The sequence below is a fragment of the Sander lucioperca genome, chromosome 11, assembly GCF_008315115.2.
Source record: "Sander lucioperca isolate FBNREF2018 chromosome 11, SLUC_FBN_1.2, whole genome shotgun sequence".
Taxonomy (NCBI): Eukaryota; Metazoa; Chordata; class Actinopteri; order Perciformes; family Percidae; genus Sander; species Sander lucioperca.
This window is the reverse complement of record NC_050183.1, coordinates 18174137-18197397: the sequence shown is the minus strand read 5'-3', so window position 1 is coordinate 18197397 and position 23261 is coordinate 18174137. Positions and strand designations below refer to the sequence as shown.

Here is a 23261-nt window from a genome sequence, read left to right as displayed (position 1 = left end):
CTTTATTAAACTTTGGCAACAACCTCAAATTGCTTGCAACATCAAAACATGAACGAGGCGTGTCTAAATTCAAAGCTGACGCAGAAATGTTGCCCTCTTTCAGCCATGTCAATTTTTGAACTTCCAAATAAAATTTCAGTTCCCTTCTGAATTTGATTTTCTCCAACTCTTGTTCATGTTCCATTTTCAAAACCAATAATAGTTTTTGTTGTTAAAATGTTAAACCAGCAGTAGAAGTACTTACACCACTCTTACCTCCCTCGTCCCCCAGTACTCCTTCCTCCAAGTTGGCCATTATGATACACTTCAGGGTTTCCTTTGTGCGTTTGGGGTCAACAACAATAGAGTTGTGCTGAGCAGTCTTCTTCAGCTGTTCTTTATTACATTGCTCCAGCAACTCATTAGAGGGACACTGAATGAAATTTTCCGCAATATTAGACATAACAAATTATCAACTGTAGCAAACTAGATACTCAAATTGAAGCAAACAAATCCTCCCAAGAACAAATGGCCCAAAAATATATAGAAATCCAAACAAACTGCAGTCTCCTCCTTCTAAACTAATTAGTACAATAAACTAGCTAAACTCATCCCTAGTCTTCGGACAGGTACAGGTGGCAGGTATTTATTCATTATAAACCAGTGGGTCTGAAAAAGCCCCTGCTATGCAGTTACCCTCAGAACACCACGGATGTGATCCCGAGCATATAGCTCCAACCACTTTCCCCGTCACACTAAAGAAGTCCCCTGCAACAGATTCTCTAATAGAACCTGCTGCTAAACCTCACAGAGGACAACGCCAGCTAAAACAAGGCCATACCAAACATTTAAGCACTACTTGTTTACCTCAAAACATTGAGCAAAAGAAAAGCCCTCCTTTAAGGTCTTCAAACTAAACTTTACCATCTAAAGTCATATGTGATACTCTACCCCAACATAACAAGGAAAAGAATTGCTATCAAAGGCTGATTTAACAAGCTACCATGTCATGACCTGGCTCAAAGGTATGACAAAATGTGGAGAACACACGTTTGCTCAATTAAATCAAATTTATTTAAATAAATAAACAAAGGTAAACGTGCTATCAGTTTGTCAGTAATGTGTGTAGTGTAGTGTGTATATATATATATATGTGTGTATATTTTACTTCTATAATTTGAAATTGTCCTTTTTGATTATTCATAGGAAAACAAAGAGTTATTTCACACAGAGGTTCTAAATTGCCGCAGGACGTGCCTGGCCCACACTGTGTACGACATACTGTAATTTAACCACCAGTAGTGCTTGTAATGAAAAAATGCCTTTGACTCACTGTCTCATCATTCTGTTGACTTTTTTATTTTTTTTTTACATCATTCCTCAGGGAAGAAGTTATGAGCATGTTTTAGTTTTGCTCGAGTGGAGGTCTTCCAACATGGACTCCTATTTTTCATTCTCAAGTTGCTTTGATTCCTTATATGAATTTATGGTGTGAAGTTGTCCAGATCGTTTTTTTTAGAAATGATCTTAACAATGGTTTTGTGGTTTATCGAGAAGGTTTTCATTCCTTTCAGAGAACTTCATTTTTGAAATCATTTGATATGTATTCTGTCTTAGTTAAAAAGTAAACGGCATGAGAAAAAAAAAAAGCAGGAAAACACAGCACTCTTTGCTCTGCCATTGATCTGCTCGGCCTTTTGGTCATTAAACCATTGCAAATGACAGGAGTCATTACAGCCGACTTGTTAAATATTTTCGCAGCTGAAGTATTTGATATCCAGTGGTGCTTACTGAATATAGCATCGTCATTATGATGGGCAGTGGGCGGAAAAATGTTGTAGAGTTTGATCCACTGTTGGCTCTGGCTGTGCCTCACTCGAATGGTCATTTGTTTAACACCTTCTTTTCTCCATCAAACTAGCAGAACATAAAAGATGAATATTTTTTCCCCGCAGAAATAAACAGAACCTTGTCTTACTGTTAGGTGCCATTTAAAAGATAAATAGTAATCTCTGTGCTTTCTCTCTAAAGAAATAGGTTATATGTTTCCTTTGCAAAAGTGTTGGACATTTTTCCAACAAATGAAAAATGAAAAATGGTGCTTCACATGACAAGGCTGAGGCTGTTGTGCATGGTGGTACATGCTGACTGTTTGTTTAGCCAGAGAGCCATTTCTAAACCTTGAGGGCCCCATAACAGATGTTTTTCAAAAGCAGGAAAAAAATGCTTCCGACAGCTCATACCGTGTTTTAATTTCACTTTTTTAAATTATGATTACCTTGGTGCTTTGAGAGTTTGTCTGGCAATGTTTTCATGATCTGGAAGTAGATTATGAAAACATTAGAAAACAAAACAGTTACTTAACAGCTTAAATCAACATGGTAAAGGGCTGTATTTGCTGTATGATGCTACTTCTTGCCTTTCACCGACACACACTATTCTTGGCATTTGACTGTTCAGAGAGCGAAAGTCCTCATTACATTCATGTGTGGGAAAATCTATTCCCCCATCAATTGCACTCTGCTCACAATTCCATCGAGAGGACCTCACAGGAACAAACAGAGCTTTCATTTTATACTGTGGTTCCAAACAGCCCCAGGTTATTGGAGGCCCACGTTGTGCAAAATCATATTTGAGTGGACTTGAATTGAAAATCCCTTCGTGTTGTATCTCCCAACATTTGATTTGTTGTTTCTAGATTATGTGAGGGCTTCCTGCCTCAAGGAGGAGCGTCTTCTAACATTGTTTGATGAAAAGCCGTGTTTGCATAAGGTTGGAAATGTGACTTAACGCCCTTGTAAGTGAAAATGACATGTATCTGATATCTTCCAGGCAGCTGATAACAAAGGCTTAGTGGATGGCTCTGTTTGGGCGATAATGTGATTATAAGGCTGGCGCAGTCGTGTCTAAAAAACAATGTTTATAGACAGGACTGTCATAGCAAGTTTGTTAAAAAACAAACAGAACAAAAAAAAAACAGGATGTTAGTCGAAAGGGTTTTAAGACTTATTTGAGAATGCAGAGGAGGAAAAGAGTGGGTTGTTTGAGGAAGGAAAAGACAAAGGTGTGTGAGAGGGAGGAAAAGAGAGTGAGTGAGCAACTGGGAACAGAGAGTGTTCTCCTGCATCCACTTTTTGGACAGCTGCCTGTAGGATGATAGGATTAAAGAGTCTTTTAAAATGACCTCTGTGCTCTATTTCACTATTAACACACCACACACTCCCCTCTGAGATAGGTCACTCCATACACAACATGCACGATGTAAAGCAATAATATTTAGTCAACATGGAAGTGAAGTTTTTTTTTTTTTTGATTCAGCTAAACAAGATGCACTGTAGCTGTTTTGTGGCCAATTTGTTTTTATTGCAGCAGAGACAAGTCGGCATACATTATCATACTGCACCTTATTCTCAAACCTGATGCTTCAAGATAATAAGCCACAACTTCAGTGTCAGATTTTGTCAAACCACACACAAAGTGCTCATTGTGGGGCCATCTGCTGCTGTAGGAATAGAGAGAATAGTGCGACGCTTGAGGCCGACCATAGAGCATGGCAGAAGATAACAGGAAAGCCGGGAAGACAGCTCTGTCTCTGTGCAAATGAACTATTCAACACTGCTGGAATTAGAGCAGAGATTTCTGAAGGACTCATTCAGTTTAACTGCATCAATAACAAAAGAAGTTAAGAGAGAATTGGGGGAGGATTTGCTCAGTTTCAGCGTTGGAAAACTTTATCCCTGCCTCTATTTTACTGTTGGTAGTAGTGCTGCGCAGGTGTATATGACTGCACTTCATGCAATACGTGAGATCAAGTGTAATGTGTACAGAACTGTAGACTTGAAACTGGAGACCTGAGTCACACTTAAGGCATGGAAACATTGCAATTATCGCGCTGATTATGATTTGGCAGCATGACCATGTTTGACTATTACAATCTGGACCCATTGGTGTTGACAGTTGGGATATAAAATAATGCAGTGAGTGATTTCCTTATTATAATCACTGGCCTTCTGGTCAAGTCTCTGCCCATTCTTCCCAATGCCATTATTTGAAACGTGTGATTTAATCAACTGTAATCAGGAAACAAGAACAAAAAAAAGAAAAAACAGGCTAAGCAATTAAGTACTGGGGTGTGTTGAGTAAGAATAATTCTAATAATTAATTTATGCTTCATTTCCGCACTTAAAAAGCACAGAAACAAATACTTTTTGATGCACCATCAGCATCATAACACTGTATACCTGTTGTTCAGTGTGTTGTCCTCCTTTCTGCCTGTCAATAACAAAAAAAAATGTGTATGTTGGTCGAAAAAGTTATGTGATGTGTGTGGTCTTTAGTTTCAGTAAATCTAAGGTCTATGCTAGTCTCGCTTTGCCAGACCTTCCTCCACAGCGCTGCAAAGGAGGGTCTGGCTAGTCCACACAGCATTACGGGATGGGAGAAAAACGTGCTCTGGTTTATTGGCATTTCTTTAAACCAATCACAATCGTCATGGGCGGCACTAAGCGCCGGACGGAGTCCCGGTGCCGCTGCAAAATAGCCTCGGGAAGGAACTTGTTATGTGTACGTTCAAAAGTTGATTTAGTCATGCAACAGAAAACTCAGATTGGACAGATAGTCTAGCTAGCTGTCTGGATTTACCCTGCAGAGATCTGAGGAGCAGATATCCATAGTCGACCAGAGTTTAAAATTCCAACACAAAGAAAGCAGAAGGTAACAGACATCCAGCGGAATTTCTGGCGGCACCGGAGCAATCCTGGAAGTGAAACGTCGTGGTTATAGACTAGGTATATGCAGACTGAAGTCACACAAATGAGAATTTGAAACTGGATTTGGACCTGACTGTTTTGACACTCACACTTACTTGAGACTTCACAGCCATACGACTTCATTCGCGATCCAAACTATTGAGTCTCAATTTAACCATTGACTCAAGTCTTCAGTTTTGACCACACAGAGCTTTGAAAGGGATTTGTGCAAATGTTGTGACAGACCTGAAAACCTTGGATCGTGACTTTGCAATTTGCTTAGAGGAACTCCACCGGTTTCTTTACAGGTCTTGGGGAGTTGCATATTTAAAAAAACAGTTTTATAAACCCTTTGTGGCTCCAGGGAACTGCAATCTGAAAAAAATGCCTTTAAGTAACACTTAGTATCACTTGAAGCATTTTATAACTTTTGGAAGTCTGTAGCCTGCTCTTCGTCTCTGCTTGAGACTAGAGGTTTGAGGCTACATTAGCTGCTACTAGCATAACACATCATAAAACACCTGGAACTCTAACTCAAAAGTTGCATTGTGGGCAATGTTAAAATTAAACTAAGACTAAACTAGACAAGAAACAGATCTGTTGAATATGCAAGTTTTTCTCCAAAAAAGAGTCACACAGAGATATTTAGCTAAATAAGATGTGCTTTTTAAAAACGGTAAAAACTACACATATTGTCATTGAAATCCCATTATCATGATAAACACACATTCAAAGGCGCACAACAACAACAGGCCAAGTCTGGCGTGCGATGACAGCGATGTCTGACTGAAAGCAATTTCCTAATTGCCAGTTTATAGTCTTATTTAAACTATTAAATTAAAATAATCAACTGAAAGAGACAGAAATAAGGGTTGATTATTTAAACTTTAAGCATACAGGAGGAACGTGTAATGGTATTTAATATTACATTTTAAATCTGTGTCTGCGCCTTTTATCCACCTCCAGCTGTTGTGCGCTCTTCCCATGCTGTCTGCTGTGTTGTCTGAGAGTAATGCTTTTTGAAACCCACGCACATGTGCACACACCCACACACGGTCATATGGCTGAGTTAACTTGACAGATTGTCATCAGAATACTGTAATGGGACTCAAACCCCACCTACACCTCAACACATACACACACACACACACACACACACACACACACACACACACACACACACACACACACACACACACAGCAAAGAAGAAGTCACTGCGGGGGAGATGATTGACAGGTCTTGAGATAGTGATGGAGAGTAATGTGAGCCCTGGACAACAGTCTGTACAGCAGGTAGTCTGATAAAACACAGCAACCGAGACTTGGTAGTTAAGCAACTAAAGTGTGTGTGTGTGTGTGTGTGTGTGTGTGTGTGTGTGTGTGTGTGTGTGTGTGTGTGTGTGTGTGTGTGTGTGTATGTGTGTGCGTGAGTGAGTGTATTTCTTCCTTGATTTGCATGTGAGTACTCTTAATTGTTGCAGTGTTACAGTAAAGCAAGTTTTGAAGTATGATGAGTACACTTTTCTAACCGCACAGCAATTATCCGCTGAGTTAAAGGGATGAATTCACAAATGGAATCATAACTTCTACCAGTTTAGAAGCAGTTGTACTCTGCAATACTTTTATTATCAGAACATCTATGTAAATCACAAAGTGGGGCTGCAACAGAAATGTGTTACATTTCTTATCAAGTCTGCAAAACTTGTCCCTTTTTTTTTTTTTTTTTACCAAATAAAGTTCTTGTCTTGTATAGGAAATTCCAAAGTCCCAGGAAGCGATGACTCATTTCAAAGGTGAAATATTTTGTTCTAAAAAATGAGCTAAATTCAAAGGAAGATTGATGTATTTAACACATCACAGTGCATTTGCCTTTAAAGTGCTGTGATTTGTCTTCAATTTGGTGAATTATTTCTCCATTATTTAACACCACTTTTAGTTTTAAGGATTGTAGTGTTTACTTTTGTTATTGATCAATCTTTCGTTCATTTTTACAAATCTTCAATAAATCCTCAGGTCTATAAAATGTCTAAAATTAGTGAAACATGCCCATCACAATTTCTCAGACTTAATTCCATTTTACATTTCATAGTCTGTAATTATTTATTTTTCTCTTGCGGTGTAAACTGTTTAATTGTACAGTTTTACCAAATGGTTACTTCTTGTTTGGATCAGATTAACTTGACAGTGGAGGACAAAAAACAAAAATGTTTTATTAGAGTCAAACAAATATCATTAGTCTATATTGATTTATATTACAACGTCCAAAGACGTGTGTAGGCAAGCCTCCCAGTGTGCACCAGGGCATTAAACTCATTGATTTCTTGCATTGTCACTGGCGTTATTCTGTTCTACATCATGTTCTACAGTACAACATTTCTACTGTTTAAATTTAGAGATAATTAATGTGAACCATGAATCTCAGCAACCTCAAGCCCACCCAAAATTTGTACTTGTCCTTACCTTGCCCTTATTAAAGCACTCTAGTGAAAATTATATTGCTTGCAATGAAATTTGCTGCAGTTAAATCAGGTGAAGTTGTATTAAATGATAGAGACGAGGAATGAAAATAATTCACTTTCATCTGCCTTGGTTGAATTGACTTGCACATTTACATTTGTTGTAATATGTCGGTTTAGAAACAGATCAATGTTGTGGGCAAGGTCATTCTAGGCGTGTTTTATTCAAACTACATATGTGATCAAGTTATGTGAAAACTATTCTAGTTGTGTTCACGGTTGCATATGGTTTTTAATAGCAGTACATTTGCTTTCCCTTGCTAACTTTTTTATTGTACCATCACAATGATGTAAGGGAGAAATTCAATACAACTGCTATTCGTTGCAGTGGACAATATGCTTTATGAAACCCTATTCATGGTTTATTAGTAGGCAGACTGCATTAGCTGGCATGTGTTGTCATGCAGAAAGGTTTTATCACAGCCGATGTTTAGGTGGCTGAGACGCTTCAACTTAGATGCAAAAGCCACACAAGAAATACAAAAGCCACAACACAAATGCTCTGAAGATCTGACACATGCCTGAATCATGATGTATTTTGAGCAGTGACGTTGCTGTCTGCTGTCATTTTCTGCTTCCTTATAAACCCCGAGGGAGTCACCTAATCAGATGGTCAACTGAAATATCTTCAATTGGCACTGGAGGAATATTATGATTTGTCATGACATGGAGTCTGATTTCTTGCATTGCTACTGGTTTTATTGTGCTCTGCATCATGTTCTACAAGAACTCTACTGTTTTTACACATTCACTATTGCCAGAATTAGTTATTGCCAGTGAATGTGGTTAGATTGTGAGTGAAGTTGTGTGCACAATCTGTGACATTCTCCCCAATTTGAGCATTTAAAGTAGTATGGATCAAAGCAAGTCTGAGGCCGTTCATGAGTCTGGGGCTTGGCAGCTTGAGCCCTGGCTCTTCCTGTCCACATAATGAAGGCTCTTCGATCTAGACACTAACCCCCAATTTCCTCTCAATAAATAGACCATGGTAAAAGCACTACAATAATAATGTACATGGTCACAACCAAAAAAGAAGATGACATATTTCAGAAAGTGTGAATCGTTACTACAGTGTTTAGAGGTTGAGTCCAGGTTGTTTTTTTGTGTGTACGGTGACAGTGTCAAGTTTCGTGTTTGGTTCCAACAACAAATGAAAACCTAGAAGTAAAGTATTAAAACATATATATGTAAAACATATGTTTCTATTGATAAATAACTTCAATGATCAATTCATTATCAACATTGTTGACAATTAACTGATCATGCCACGTCTGTGTAATGAAACCCCCTTAAAACTAAGCATCTAGCTGCCACATGGATCTGTTAAAGTTTGTAATATTGTAAGGTTTCTGTCTATCCTTTATTGTTGGACGTGGGTGTTTGTATGTTTCCTTATCCGTGTGTTTGTTTTTCTGTAGGTGTTCGGGGGGCGTTGAGGTGATGCAGGTCCCCCGGTCATCCCAGTCGAGGAGCCAGATAATGACGAGTGGCTTTGGCTGCTGAACGCCCCCCCCTCCCTAACATCACCACCCTCATCCCTCCTTGGCTCCCTCCATCTCTGATGGCTCTATGGGGCGTTGTCAGTCTCAGCCTTCACTGCTGGGTGTGTTTACGGTCTGCGGTAACAGCAGCAGCAGCAACAGCCAGCCTCCCCAATGACAAGCCCGGGGGCCCCCTGGACTGGCTCCTGTCTGATAAAGGACCTTTCCACCACTCCCCAGAGTACATCGACTTTGTGGAGAAGAACCGGCAAGGCTTCTCCACCAGATACAAGATATATAGGTGAGTAATGACATCAGGAGGAAGAGGCACTTTACACTGTATTTACTCCTGCTTTATCACTACTCCTATTATATAAATGGCAAATCTCCCTGCAGCCACATCATACGGTCTCCATGGTTGTCCTTTCAAAGATGTGTAAATAGACGTGTAAATAGAGGCCACATACAGAATCTCATTATGTTCATGTGTTTATATAGTAGGATGAGTATAACTCACAAAGTCGTAATCTGTAATAGAAATAAAAAGAAATATAACCCACAGTAAAACCACAAAATGTCATTTACACTTATTTTTGTATAAATTAAACCCCTTCATACTTAACATACAGACATGAGAATGGTATAATTTCCAAAAAGGTCGAACTATTCCTTTAAATGTAGTTACCACAGCATTAACACAGTTAACTGTTTACAACCACAGCTGTCCAAAGGCTGAGGACTTCCAATATAGCTATCAGACTATATTTTTAACTATAATTTCATTAGTATTACTTTCATTGTGTGTATGTCCAAGTGTTGGTTTGGGGGGAAACATTTTGCATGGAGGATTTTACAGTATAAAGCTAATGAGCATCTAATCAGCATCATTCTTGGATGTTGAAAGAGAGAATGCATGTTTTCATTCATACTGAAAGTTTCCTGTAAGTACCGTGAACCTATTAACAGTCAGCTGTTGCATATTTTTAAATTTTAAGTAAGAGAGAAAATATAGATTTAGCGAGGTGTTCTTCATAATAAATGAGAACCATGAACTTCCGCAACCTCAAGCCCACCCAACATATGTTCTTACCTGACCCTTATTAAAGCACTCTAGTGAAAATGATATCGCTTGCAATGGAATGTGCCACAGTTAAATCAGTGTTAAATGAATTAAAGTTAAATGAATGACAGGAGGAATGAAGGGAGTGAACTTTCATCTGTCTTGGTAGAATTAACATAAATGTGTATATGTGTTGTAATATGTTGGTTTGGAACATATTAACATTGTGGACAAGATTATTAAAAGGGCGTTTTATCATACAGTAACAGCATATACCGTATAATGAGGTGTTCATAGCTGCAGAGGGTTTTTATTAGCAGTACATTTGCTTTTCCTTGCTAAATTTTTATTGCAACATCAAAATGATGTGAGAAATTCAATACAACTGCATTTTTGATATTAGAGCACACAGTGGACACTCTGCTTAATGAAAACCCTATTCATGGTTATTTAGACTGCATTAGTTGGCCTGCAGTGTCATACAGAACAGGTTTCTCACAGCTGATGTTCACTAGATTTCTGGCACATGCCTTGACAGAATCATGATGTATTTCATGCAGACACGTTGCTATCTGCTGGCTGTACATCACATCCTGCTGTCTTCCAAACCCTCAGGGAGTCACCTGATCAGGTGGTCAACTGAAATATGTTGATTAGCTCTGGAATAAAAGGATGATTTGTCATGACAGCAACACAGTCTGAGGTATCGGCATGCAAGCGGAATTAGTGGAGATTGTGTCATGAATCATATCCGTCGTCATTTAGGAGGATGTTGTCCAGGCTTCTGGAAATAGACGGACAGGGTTCCTGACATCTATGGATCGGTGCAAGGATGCTTTATGGTTTCTGTGATCAGTTGCCGCGTTAGAGCTTTTTAATATTTCCTTCTCTGGCAAAAGGCAGCGATCCATTGGGGCTGTGCTGCATGGGCGGCAAGATTAATAGTCTTATCATGTGGCCAAGTGATTAGTGAGCTCTTAGTACTTATTACTCTGCATTATCACAGAATCCCCTGAGAGGCTTCTGTCAGCTGCAACGTTGTGTTTGAGGCTCTCTAGATTACCACAATGCGGCATTGATTAATAGTGATGATATTCAAAGGAAAAAACATAAAACATAAAAAAGTAAATAGTCTGTAAATCTTCTTAAATTGAATTTACTTGGATTCAGTCCCATTCAATTTCAGAAATAAAATCTGACGAATACAGCGGTGGCTTCTGTTTTGGCAAATAATAGCTCTCTTTTAGTGCCTGTGTTGGTAGGGTGAAATGTGGTGCTGATGATTTTGGCAACTAACACCTGCAGCTGGCTCATAAAAAAAAACAGTAGTTTTATTAAAGAAATTGGGCCCACTGCAATCTCTCGAATGGGCCGGATTTATGCTTCTGCTGTGCAACGGAGGTCCTTACATTTCCAAATCAAGCTCTAACCCCCGTGTACAAGCAAGAAGAGAAAGTGATTCTCCGTGGCAAAGATTCCCGAACCATTTTGTCTTGTAAAAGACAAAAAAAATGTCTTTCTACTACTCTCAACAGGTTGAAACTGTGTTTGATAAGGAAACATCAGCCTTTGGTTGAACTGCTCACAGCTCAGAGAGTTTCTTTTCTGATAAATAGCAGAATGATACTTTTTACTTTTAGTTCGACACAATATGCCGAAACCTCTCAATGCATCAGTGGTTTAGCAGCTGTGCAAGGCAAACTGGCATAGTGATGTGTACTGAAAGAATCAAGGTTCGTTATAAGATAGATGTCCGTGTGTGTGTGTGTGTGTGTGTGTGTGTGTGTGTGTGGGGGGGGGGCATGTATGACACGCCCACTCTTTAACTTTATCAAAAGAAAGCAGTCATTTGATGTAAGAGCCACTTCAAGTCTGCAGGTGCTCTGAAGAGGGTTGAGGGGAGTGTTTTAGAGCAGACTCCCTCAGCGCTGCTCCTCAGCATCCCACTGCTAGATTCCTACTGATGTTCTTTGTCCCTTTTCTGCTTCTGAAATTCCCTCAGAGGTTTTGGCATCTCTAAGTTGCTCCTTGTGGTAAACAAGCTGGTGAGGGAAGGGTAATAAATAGTATTTTTTCACCCTAAAGACTGTAAAAAAAATTGTTAATGCTGCAGGCAACTGCAGGCAATTTCTCTCTAGTTAAGCTGTCTCGCTAGTTTGATTCAATATAGTGCATTAAAATGTAGCCACTGTAAATAGAGGGAAGCCTCATTATGGTTTCCATTTTCATCGTCATATCAGGGTTAACTACACTAGTGGCATGGATAGATGGCAGTGTCAGTCTGTCAGTTGGTTAATCGCTCTACCACTTTGGTTCAGACTGAAATATCTCAAGAAATATCGGATTGATTGCCATACAAGTTTGTAGAGAGATTCATGGTCCCCACAGGATGAATCCTACTGACGTTGGTGATTCCCTGACTTTTCTTCTAGCACCCCCATGAGACAGTGGTTTTGTTTAATCCCTTAACTTTCCATATCATCAGGTCACATGTTTTATTTGTCCAATACTTTGGTTTATGACCAAATACCTGCAAAACAAATGACATTGCAATCAGCAGCTGATGTACTTTGTGTTTAGTGCTACTTAGCAAATGTTAGCAGGCTAACACACTAAACTAAGATGGTTAACATGGTAAACATTATACATGCTAAAGTTACACACTACATTTTTAGTGATCTGCTTTCTGACTGTTAATAATATTCACACAGAATGTGTTACATTATTGATGAAGTTTATGACAGATTTGTAAGAAACTGGTGCATGAATGGTATTGTGACAGCAGCTATAGATATAAAATAAAAAAACAGCTTTTTTGGCTTTACAAGAGCTGCATTATGATAAACTACAGTTATGCTTAGCCAAAAAAGCTCCATGCACCTGCTAAACTCTAATTGTCTCAGCAATTTTTGTGCTGAATACTATACGTTGTGTTTCTTTTATTTTGAGGAACTTACATCAATGAGTGTCAGTGGCCATTGCTCACATCTAACAGTCGTAATGTGGACAGATACATCTTAAGCTTGTGTTTGTTGTAAATGATAATTTTTGACTTTCCATTTTTATTTTGTGCAGACATAGAGGGCAGAGGTGATTGAAAGTGACAATCTTAGTTTTTGGTCTGGTCTTCCTCATGTGTAGTCCTTTGCTAAATCCTAATAAATGCTCGATGACTTAGGAAGATGGATCACCAGAATCTGAGCTTGGAGTTACAGTGTTTGAGCTACCTCAGCAATGATGGAGTAATACATTCACACCATGTTAGCCCTCTACTTAATTTCCCACCGTTCTTACTGATTGAATTTGATCGAATTTTTAGCAAGTCGGAAGGAAGGAAATGAAAGATGGTTTGTGTTCTTGTGTCTGTGTGTGTTTTGGCGATTCGCTGGAGGGCATACCCATTGCTTCCAGTGCTAACACAATGTGGGCCTTTCGCCTTAGCCACCTGTCCACAAGAAACACTGCCAAGGGAAAGCAGCCATATTCACCAGGGTGAAGGCAGGAGTCTTGACATGTATTTGGCCGCGTTTTCAACATATTGCATTTGGATAATGGATGTGATTAGTTTTTTATTGCATAATAATTAATTATACATGTCATTTATGTGTGGAAAATGCATTAAATAGCATAAAACTACTTGAACATTAGGCCACATGCCAGTGAATAAATGTGGATACAACAACAGACACACAGTGGCTCAAGAAGTACATATATATATATATATATATCCCTTGTATGGTGTTCGGGTCTGTGGGACCCGTTTTCAATGTTTGCTAAAAGAACAATTATGCTATTTATTATTTCTTCTAACTCAAACTCATTGGCCTTGGCTCATTTTCTGTGAAGAACATAAAAAATAACTTAGTTTCAATGACTGCACACCCCCCCTACACATAGCTATTACATATGAGGTGTTCGGGTCTACTGGACCTGAGTGTATTTAATTGTAGGTGCTATAAAACTATGTTGTCTTTCTGCACCTGCTATTCCCACACAAAGTTACAAAATTGTTACATTTCAAGCACTTTCACCTGTTCTGATTAAGTTCTAAGAAATAAGCACCAATAATGATCAAAAATCTTGTTTCTATTTTTTTTTTAGCTTTTTCATAATTGAATTTCCTTGTTTTCTCACAAAAAACGAAAATGATCATATGATCATAAATTTAATCTCACAGGGGTAAATGGCAAACATGAACCATAAATGATGTATATATCATTGGTAATTGAGCTAAAGTAAACATCTGTTAACTATTTTTACATAAATTGTTATGGCTGTATTGATTTTAAAGCCTAATAATGTGGTGTGTCCACCAGACCCGGGAACATCGGCTGTATAACAAAAATATGAACACCACACAAGGGATATATATATATATATATATATATATATATATATATATATATATATATATATATATATCCTTAAGTACAAATACACAAATAAAAAAATACATGTAAAAGTTCATTTCAAAATCCTACTTAACTAGTATCAGCTCAATGTATTTAAGATATCACATGTAAAAGTACTTTGCCTGCAGAAAAATGGGCCCTGTAACATGTTATTGATGCCTTGGTCTCTCTTTTGTCAAACCTCCATAATGCTGTCAGCGCTGGAGTATGGTCTGGCAACATCGCTTAACTATTCTGGGATAGGGGGAAAAAAACGCTCTGGATTGTTTGTATTTCTTTTAACGAATCATAATCGTCTTGGGTGGTACTTTATCCCAGCAATGTTCATCCGGTGAGCCAGACTACTGAATCGTCAATGCATACATTTTCTGTTGTAGCTGTTCAAGGTGTAGCTCATTTTAACTACTTTATATGCAGTTGGGTATAGTCCAGTGGTTCCCAACCCAGGGGTTGGACCCTATCCAAAGGGTCACAAGATAAATTTGGGGGGTTGTGAGATGATTAATGGGTTAGGAAAGAAGGAAAGTTCTGCTAAACAAATTTGTATTTATATTTTGGACTTTTCTCCAATCTTTGCTTTTCTTGTGAACTATTGGATGAGTTTACCTCTTTGGACCTTAACATTTGTTAAAATTAAAATCTGAGAAAAGGGAAATCATTCTTCATGACACACAAATGATCCCAACTAGACACTGCTTTTTGTTTGGTGTCAAAAGCCAAAAAGGTTGGCAACCACTGGTTTAATCTTTAACAATTGTATGTAAGCTTATACGTATATGGTTATTAGTAACTAGCTGTGAAGTTAATACAGTGAGGTAAAATGTAGAATATTTCCCACTGAAGTAGAAGTAGAAAGAAACATAAAATAGAAATAAGCAAGCACAATTTATGAGGCACTTGTACTTTACTTACTTACTTACTTACTTACTTATTTACTTACCTACTTACTTACTTACTTACAGTACTTTAGTTAATCTACCTGGTTAATTTCCACCACTTGCCGACATGATGAACCAGCCAAGAAGAAAATGGGCCTTTGAATTTGGAGGAAATTAAAGAACTGAAACAACTCGGCTATGATAGCATCCAAAGTGTTAAACCGATGAAACTGATGTACCTTGGTGAAAAGGACCAACGGAATTGATAATAATAATGACTTAGCTGGTTGTAGGGAGGATTGCAGCCCCGAAAGTCAACTCTGTGGTGAAACCCATTTCATTTCCTCCTCTCCCCGCAGGATGAACCATTTGGCCTAGCGAGGGGTTTAAGATAAGACGAGGCTAGCTTATCACATTTAACGATAACTGAAGAAATGAACGACAGCGGGGATTTGCGAATACTATTTCTATACCTGTTCTCTACTCCCCCCCCCCCCCCCCTCTCTCTCTTGCGCGCCCTCCTTGTGTATTCCTCTTCTTCCACAGAACGTGCTGCGGCAAGCTGCAAAGCACAACTCAAGAGACACAGTGTCCCATTTGAAGAGGTCATTTATTTGTATGGCATGAAATGAGGTGAAGATTAATAGCTACACTAGATATATCTGAGCAAGAGATTAGTCAAAGGCTTTGTCTGAATACTACAGCATCAGCAAAAAGGTCATAGGATAACACATATCCATTTAAAATCATTATGTTTACTTCCCACGCTCTGCCTACGGTTTCTGCTTAACATTGTGCGAATCAGTGTCTTGGTCCGTGATTACATAACAGAAATTGGAATTGATGTATTGCAGATCTATGCCACCATCTTATTCTAACTTGTGTGTGCAGCAGTTTAAGTTCTCAGGGATTTACACTGTGTATCATTCAAACATCTGGGTGTTTGAGCTTTCCTCATTACTCCTGGTTTAATGTGATATATACCCTTTCAAAAGGCCACACTCCCTCCATCCATCATCAGCAGCCAAGGTTGCTCAACCCATTCTGATTACAGCAGTGAAGCTTTTATTTTGGAGATAGAAAAGTGCAACGTTTGACTGATAGAACGATGCAGTTCACATAAATTCACTGACTGTTTATTTTCTTGTCACACAATGTAATCTGACAAAAACAATGCTTCAGTCTAGACAATTAATCATGTTCATTTCTACTTGGCTCCTTCGTGGTTTTATACCCACGTAGAAAGGGTTATTTTGGATGCTTTCTAAAAAGTATCAGAATGTAGCCATTCCAAAAACTTTTTAAACAAACAGAGTGCTATCTTAAAAGGCAGATGGCTCTCTGAGGAACATTTTTCCCGTTCCTTTCTTTTGATATAAGCGTGATTATGTGAGTAAATTGGGGGCAGTGCCATGCGGATAGGAAAAATTGGCACCGTACTTTTTTGAAAATTTCAGAGTAATCACAACTGATCTGTTATAATTACAGCTTTGATATCTGTCCGTGACTTCATAACTGTCTCTTTATACATTCAGTGCTATGCAGATTTGCAACGGAGGGAAAATGCTTGCAAAAATAAATACATTCTCGCCTATGGCGTAATATCAGACTTGTACTTTTTTAAACATCAAAGATAGTTATGGTCTTCAAACTGAGTCTTCGTTTTTGCAAGTACAATTAGTTCTAGTTACAGATGCTGAAACAGGTTATTTCTCTGTAGGTGGGTTGCTTAGCTAATTTCCCCTCTGCATTATGATTTCACATTAATACCAACCCACACATAAATACACTGCCTTTATCTACATGTGAGTTATTCTTACTTTCTCAAAATGTTGATGAAACAGTGAAAGAGCCCTGCTGCTCTTCTAATTAGGTTATTGATGTAGATGAGGGCTCATTTCCTCTACTAACACAAGATGTTATGAAGAACATAATACTTTCTAGACACATACTGTAAGTAAGCTGTTTTTGGGAGTCAAATAAACTAAAAGAATTAGATAGCAAAATATCCCTTGGGTTTGTATGTCATTTAAGCCTCTAAAAGGAAATGTCAAAGTGTTAACACTGTACACTGCAAATAAAAAGAACTCTATAAACTTTGTTGGAAAAAATTGTATATATTAGTGCGATTTCATAGTTACTAATAAAACCTCCTTTGTGCTCTGCAGTGAAGTATTTTTAGTCTGGCCTGGATGTGCGCACACTCTCCTGCCCTTTCATTGTTAGCCATTTTAATGGCCTAAAACAAGTTGATTTCAATAATATTGTTTCTGAAAACCGGAAAGTAAAAGATAAAGGTCAAGACACAGACGTCATACTGTATGTGAGCAAAAGCTGTATAGAAAATGTGAATTTTAACATTGGTATTGATGTGGAGTCTCTTTTAATTAAGTGCTTAAACTTTATATGTAATATCTCTAACAGTAGGTATTCTATCAAGGTGCAGCACCAACAATGTTATTTGTGAATTAAGCCAAAATTGAGATACTTAGAAATAATTTCTACAGGTAAAGACAGGTATGACATCATATGTTAGGGCCTTCAAGCCCAAAGCAGAGCTACGTATTTGGAATTCCTGAGCTAAATGCCCACTTCTGAGAGCATATTTTCAGTAAAGCAAGCTATTTTGACCTTGCATTTTTGATCTTGTGCTGCCTTAGTCATAAAGAGTTTGGCCGTTGGTTCTTTTATCCAATTTGTTATGACAGCAGGTTAGCCGTAGTCAGAGTACAACTTGTAGCTTTGTCTGCTCGGGGCGAGTGGAAGCACTTTCATCAAAATTAGTTCATCGAATTTTTCTGTGGGAGGTACTGAGCTTAACGACCTGGCATTGCAGTTTACTGGGTACATGTGCAGGCAACTATTGTGCGGTTTGAACAGTGGTGGAGGAAGTACTGAATCTCAGTACTTAAGTAAAAGTACAAATAACCAGAGATATATTTACTTTAGTAAAAGTAAAAGTACAACAATGAAAACCCTACTTAAGTAAAAGTAAAAAGTAACTGATTTTAAATGTACTTTAAGTATTAAAAGTAAAAGTACTTGCATAATGATTTATTCTCTTAATGTCTATTAGGGCTGAACAATTAATTGCATTTGCGATAATATCGCAATATGTTAAAACGCGATTTCCTAATCGCAAAGGCTGCGATTTGGTCACATGACTCGCAAGAGCAAATCAGTCTGCACTCCGCAGAGAAAGCATCAACTTAGCACGCTAATGCTACACTGTACCTTGAGCTGATTTCTGTCATTCAAACAACTCTGAGTTGTAGTTTAAAACTTTTACAGCCATTTTAATAAAATGAAGGGTTTTATTCTGGTTCGAGTCCATACATGCAGTTAATGGATACAGACACGCAGAACTGAAGGCTCGGTTGGCAACTATTAGCTAGCTCTGATTAGCGGTTAGCTCCAGTTAGCTCCGGTTAGCTCCGGTTAGCTCCGGTTAGCGGTTAGCTCCGTTATAAAGATATGGAGTGGAGGAGCTGCCACTGAGAGGGGTAACAACCAGACTCTGATAAATGACGTTCGGGGAGCTTTCACAGCAGCGTGGCCGCGGTGTTTCAACGGTTTTATTAGTACAGTTAATCCCACGGCAAGAACGCCAGCAACTAGCTAACGTAACGATAGCCTCTCTGAACAAGTGCACACGGCAGCACGCAACTTCATGAGGGGGAGGGGCTGGAGGCAGCTCCTCTCTGTGCACTGTAAAAAAAAATACACTGTTGTGTGTGTGTGTGTGTGTGTGTGTGTGTGTGTGTGTGTGTGTGTGTGTATATATATATACTATATTTTTACTTTTTTAACTGTCTAGTGTGTAATTGTGTGTTGTTCATACTATAAAATGATTTATTGTTTGTCTTTGTTGAATAATACAGAAGACAAAGCTTAAAAAAATAATCGAATCGCAATCGCAATATTTGGGAAAAAAATCGCAATTAGATTATTTTCAAAAATCGTTCAGCCCTAATGTCTATATTCTAATAATTAAAAAAAAACAGTAGGCCTATGGTTAATGTAATTGTGCTTACCATCTGTGGCCCAGTTTACATTCTGACTTACAATTCTGGTTATCTATCAGGGTGATCTGCATGAAGCTCAACTTTGCATTATTTCCCACGGGACAGTGAATGCTGCACACATTTATCTAGTGAGAACACACGGGCTTGGACAACAAGTACGTGGCTTCCACGGGGATAAGCGTCTCCTCACAACCCGAACCTCCTATGGCGCCATTTTGATGCTAATAAGCACTCACCCGCCATTACCGTTCCATTGACTGCCATTCATTTTGACGTCACTTTGACAGCGAATAACTTTACATCTGAAGCATTTAAAGACTTTATTTGTCCGTTGTTTATTTCTAAAGAAACACGACAATGTATAAAAGGCTCCATTACCTTGTACCTCACGTTATGGCTCCATAGCAGACGTTTTTGTAAAAATAGGCTAACGATTGTGTCATAACCACGTGACTTACTGTCGCATAGTAGAGGAATTACCGTATAGTACAGGAGAAGCTTGCAGACAGTTTCGACTTACATTAGCTGTTTAAGTTTAATTACTAATGTTAACTAGCATTTTAGTTAGCAATAATTAGCCTGTGTCCATGTAATCTCCTTACATATATCTACGCTCTCCGTCTCTGCAAGATTGGGAATGATTGAGATTTCTCTTGGCACAGCTACCAGAAGACTTACGACTTTCAGACAGGTTGCTCACGTCACATTTACGTCGTCTCTCTCAGTTGGAGTCTGCGCAGTTAACGCTCAGCGCTCACCGGAAAAGTGCTTCTAATGGCCTTCACTGGTCTCCGTCCAGAGCAACGGGATCTGTTGGTCCATTCTTATATACTGTCTATGGTGGCTTTACAGCTGAGAAGGACCGGGAGTGTTTGTAAGATAAATATACGGGTTGTATATTAACCCTATGTGAACGGATGCTTCACATATGACCAAGCAGAGTATCGGGAGCAGCAGCAGTAACAGGAGCAGCGGTACCGGGAGCGGTACGCGCCTGGCCAATAAATGCTATTGAAGGGCGGGTCTTGGCGTGGCCATAGTGGGATTCGTAATATCGCGAGCGGCACCGGGAGCTGGACTGTCGCTGCTGAAGGCTTCCCTGCGGACTGTAAATGTGTGACGGTCAGGAAGACGTTTTGGCAGGGGGAAAAACTGATCAGAAAATGTAACGAAAATGTAACGGAACGTTGTAGAAATGTAGTGGAGTAGAAAGTATAGATAATTGCTGCAAAATGTAACGAAGTAAAAGTCAAAAGTATGCACTATTGATTGTACTTAAGTAAAGTACAGATACGTGAAAAATGTACTTAACTAATGTACGAAGTATTTGTACTTCGTTACATTCCACCACTGGGTTTGAAGCTTTGTATCCATATACACATGGTACAGAACATGTTAGCAAGAAATATTATATTATATAAAAGAGCACAGCCTTTTCAAGGTTAATGTCTATGCCACTTCAAATGTTTTGTTTAACAGATGTAATGGTTCCCATTAAGCTCTCCATCAGTCTGTTGTAGATGGCAAGTTTTGTTACCTTTTTCACTGCCTACATTGTATTTTTAGCCATGCTAGTGGCATAGAATGTCGGTTTTTCAATTGGTCCAGACTGACATATCTCTACAACTATTGGATATATTGCTATTGATTTTGGTACAGACATGCATGGTCACAAGAAGATAAATCCTAATCCTAAATCCCCTGATCTTTACTGTAGTGCAATCAGCAGGTCAAGGTTTAAATTTCTCCTATGACGTTTTTTCAAAAACCTATTTTGTTTTCCTCCAGCACCACCATGAGTTTGACAGTTGTTGTTTTGAGTGAAATGTCTCCATGACTGTGGGGTGGATTTACATGAAATTTGGTACAGACATTCATGTCCCACTCAGGATGAATTATAATCATGTTGGTCATCCCTCAACTTTTCCACTAGCGCCATGTTAGCATGTTGCCATAGCGTTAGCATTTCTCCCGAGGCTTTGCAGAGCTGCTAGCAGAGTTGTTGACTCCTGTAGTATCTCAACTCTTACAGCCTGTTCTCATGAACCATATGTTCGAAAAGCTACGAAAAAATAAGCACTGTAATTTGTATGATGTCCACGTTTTTTTGCTGTGCGCACCACATTGACAGCTGCTGCATAACATACCTGCAAACTAGTCGCTTTTTGGCAAAAACCGCCATTTTGAATGGGAAAAAGTCATCCACGTGAATTGTGTAGATCCGAAGAGTTTCTATTGGGGGGGGGGGGGGGGCCTTAACGGCCGTTATCTACCAGATGGAATAGCAAAGCGGATTTTGGTGCCTTATTTAGGTGCCACTTTAATGCCTGCGCTTCTCTCTGATGCTCCGAAAACGGACTTTAGAGGCAACTGAAACAATGCCGCATGTGACGCTAGTTAACACTACACTCAACAGCAGGTAACGTTAGCCTACCGTTAGCTAGCAGCTGGAGTAAACACGGTTAAAATGCTGACAGCTAAACGGTGTAAAAGTGTGACTGTATTTCACTGTAGAGGATTCCAACAAGTCTGCTGCTGCCGTTGTCTGAAAAACAACACAGATGTTGCGTTCACTTGAAACTCGCCTCGTCAGCCTTGTGCTGCATTCAAAGATATTGTAAAATACCCTTTTCCCATCCAGTGGTTGTTTTTGTCATTTAACAGGAATTTACTGGTGAAAAAAGTTATTGTTATAAGTTATTATTACATTTTTAATAAATCATTTAATTTTGACCCTGTGGCCTTAGCAATAAACAAGCCATTCTTTAATGTCGCCGACTGTCGTTTTGTGCTCCTTTTTTTTTAGATCAACTTTTTATTGTTTTATATTTTTGAACATGCAGAACAGACAAATACAATTGAACAAGGTGCTCCTTTAAAAAAAAAAATAAAAAAAAAAAAATATATATATATATATATATATATATATTTAAATCTTTCGGTTCAGGCACCGTTTTAAAAGTATCGTTTTAGCACTGGGAAAATGTTGTGTTTTCCCTTTATTTTGTTCTCGGCTCAACCTCCAAGAAAAAGCTGCTGATTTAGGTTTATCTTTTCTCCTTTAGTGATTAGTTTACACTCATGAGGCTTCTTCAGATATTTCCAGTCATTAGTGTCTGGGATAAAAACTAAAATAATAAAATTAGTTACTTTCTGCTATCAACCTTATTGAGAAGGTGCCAATGTACTTTGTGTTCCAATTGCAGCTGCCATTAATGCAACATTATGTTGATCAGAGAGTAATAAATAGTGGTTTACCATTTAAATGTCTGCGATCAATCTTGTTCTTAATCAAATTGACAAATAAGGATTTTATTTTTAGCAAATAACTGGATTATATTAAGATTCTAAAATAGTAAATCAGCTTAATTGATTACTTATTTGACTTTGCAGAGCTATTCAGATGAAGGATGCCATGCACACCTCTTTTCTCCAAACACAATATTAACCCAATATCCTCAACCTAAAATACCTACTGTTTTGCCAAATGTCAGACAAACAAAACACAAGTATGTCTAATTTGAATTCATAGCATGCTCTCTCTGTTAAGCTGAGTGTGGAAGTGCAAGTCAGCAGTACACAAATGTATCTGTGAAGGACACTTCCCATAGATATCTTCCACTCTTCCTTGAAGTTTTTGGTAGTAGAATAACATTGTATATGAGTCAAAGCACTGCTAAGTGCAACATCAGTTCAAAGAGCTTTTCTATGGGCAAATGTTTTGCAAAATATATAAGAGAGAATGCGTACAGGGTGCCAAGTTGGTCTTTATTGATTGAACATCCCTATCCTTTCAGTCCTTGAGTATTGCTCCAGTTCAGCCTACCATGTTGCCTTTGACATATCTATTTTTACCTTCCATAATGTATGTTTTAGGTTTTTACATGAAAGTAGAAAATAACGGTAGCTTTAAAGCTGTAAGAGGAAGATAAGCAGGAATAAAGTCCTGCCTTAACAGTATACAAAGGTTTATTCAAATCCAGCTCCCTTCTTGCTGCCTGCGCTATCATTGTGTTAATTGTCAGCCACAGTGCTCAGCAACAGCGACTCTGAGTCTGGGCCTTTTACAGTAGCAACAGGGGTCAACACATGGGTGTATCATAGTACCCACCCTGTGCCATCTTTATTGCTACCATACTCCACCTCATTGATGAGCTGCCAC

The 23261-nt window shown here is 38.6% G+C and overlaps 1 protein-coding gene across 1 annotated transcript in view; it reads left to right on the top strand.

The window, feature by feature from the left end:
- The window catches only part of brinp3a.2 (bone morphogenetic protein/retinoic acid inducible neural-specific 3a, tandem duplicate 2), a 53323-nt gene that overhangs the window by 9400 nt on the left and 20662 nt on the right, over nucleotides 1-23261 (top strand). Inside the window, exon 2 of the mRNA XM_031282402.2 lies at nucleotides 8662-9025. Coding sequence (XP_031138262.1) covers nucleotides 8805-9025 — 221 coding nt within the window. The 5' untranslated portion in view covers nucleotides 8662-8804. The remainder of the gene's footprint in view (nucleotides 1-8661; nucleotides 9026-23261) is intronic.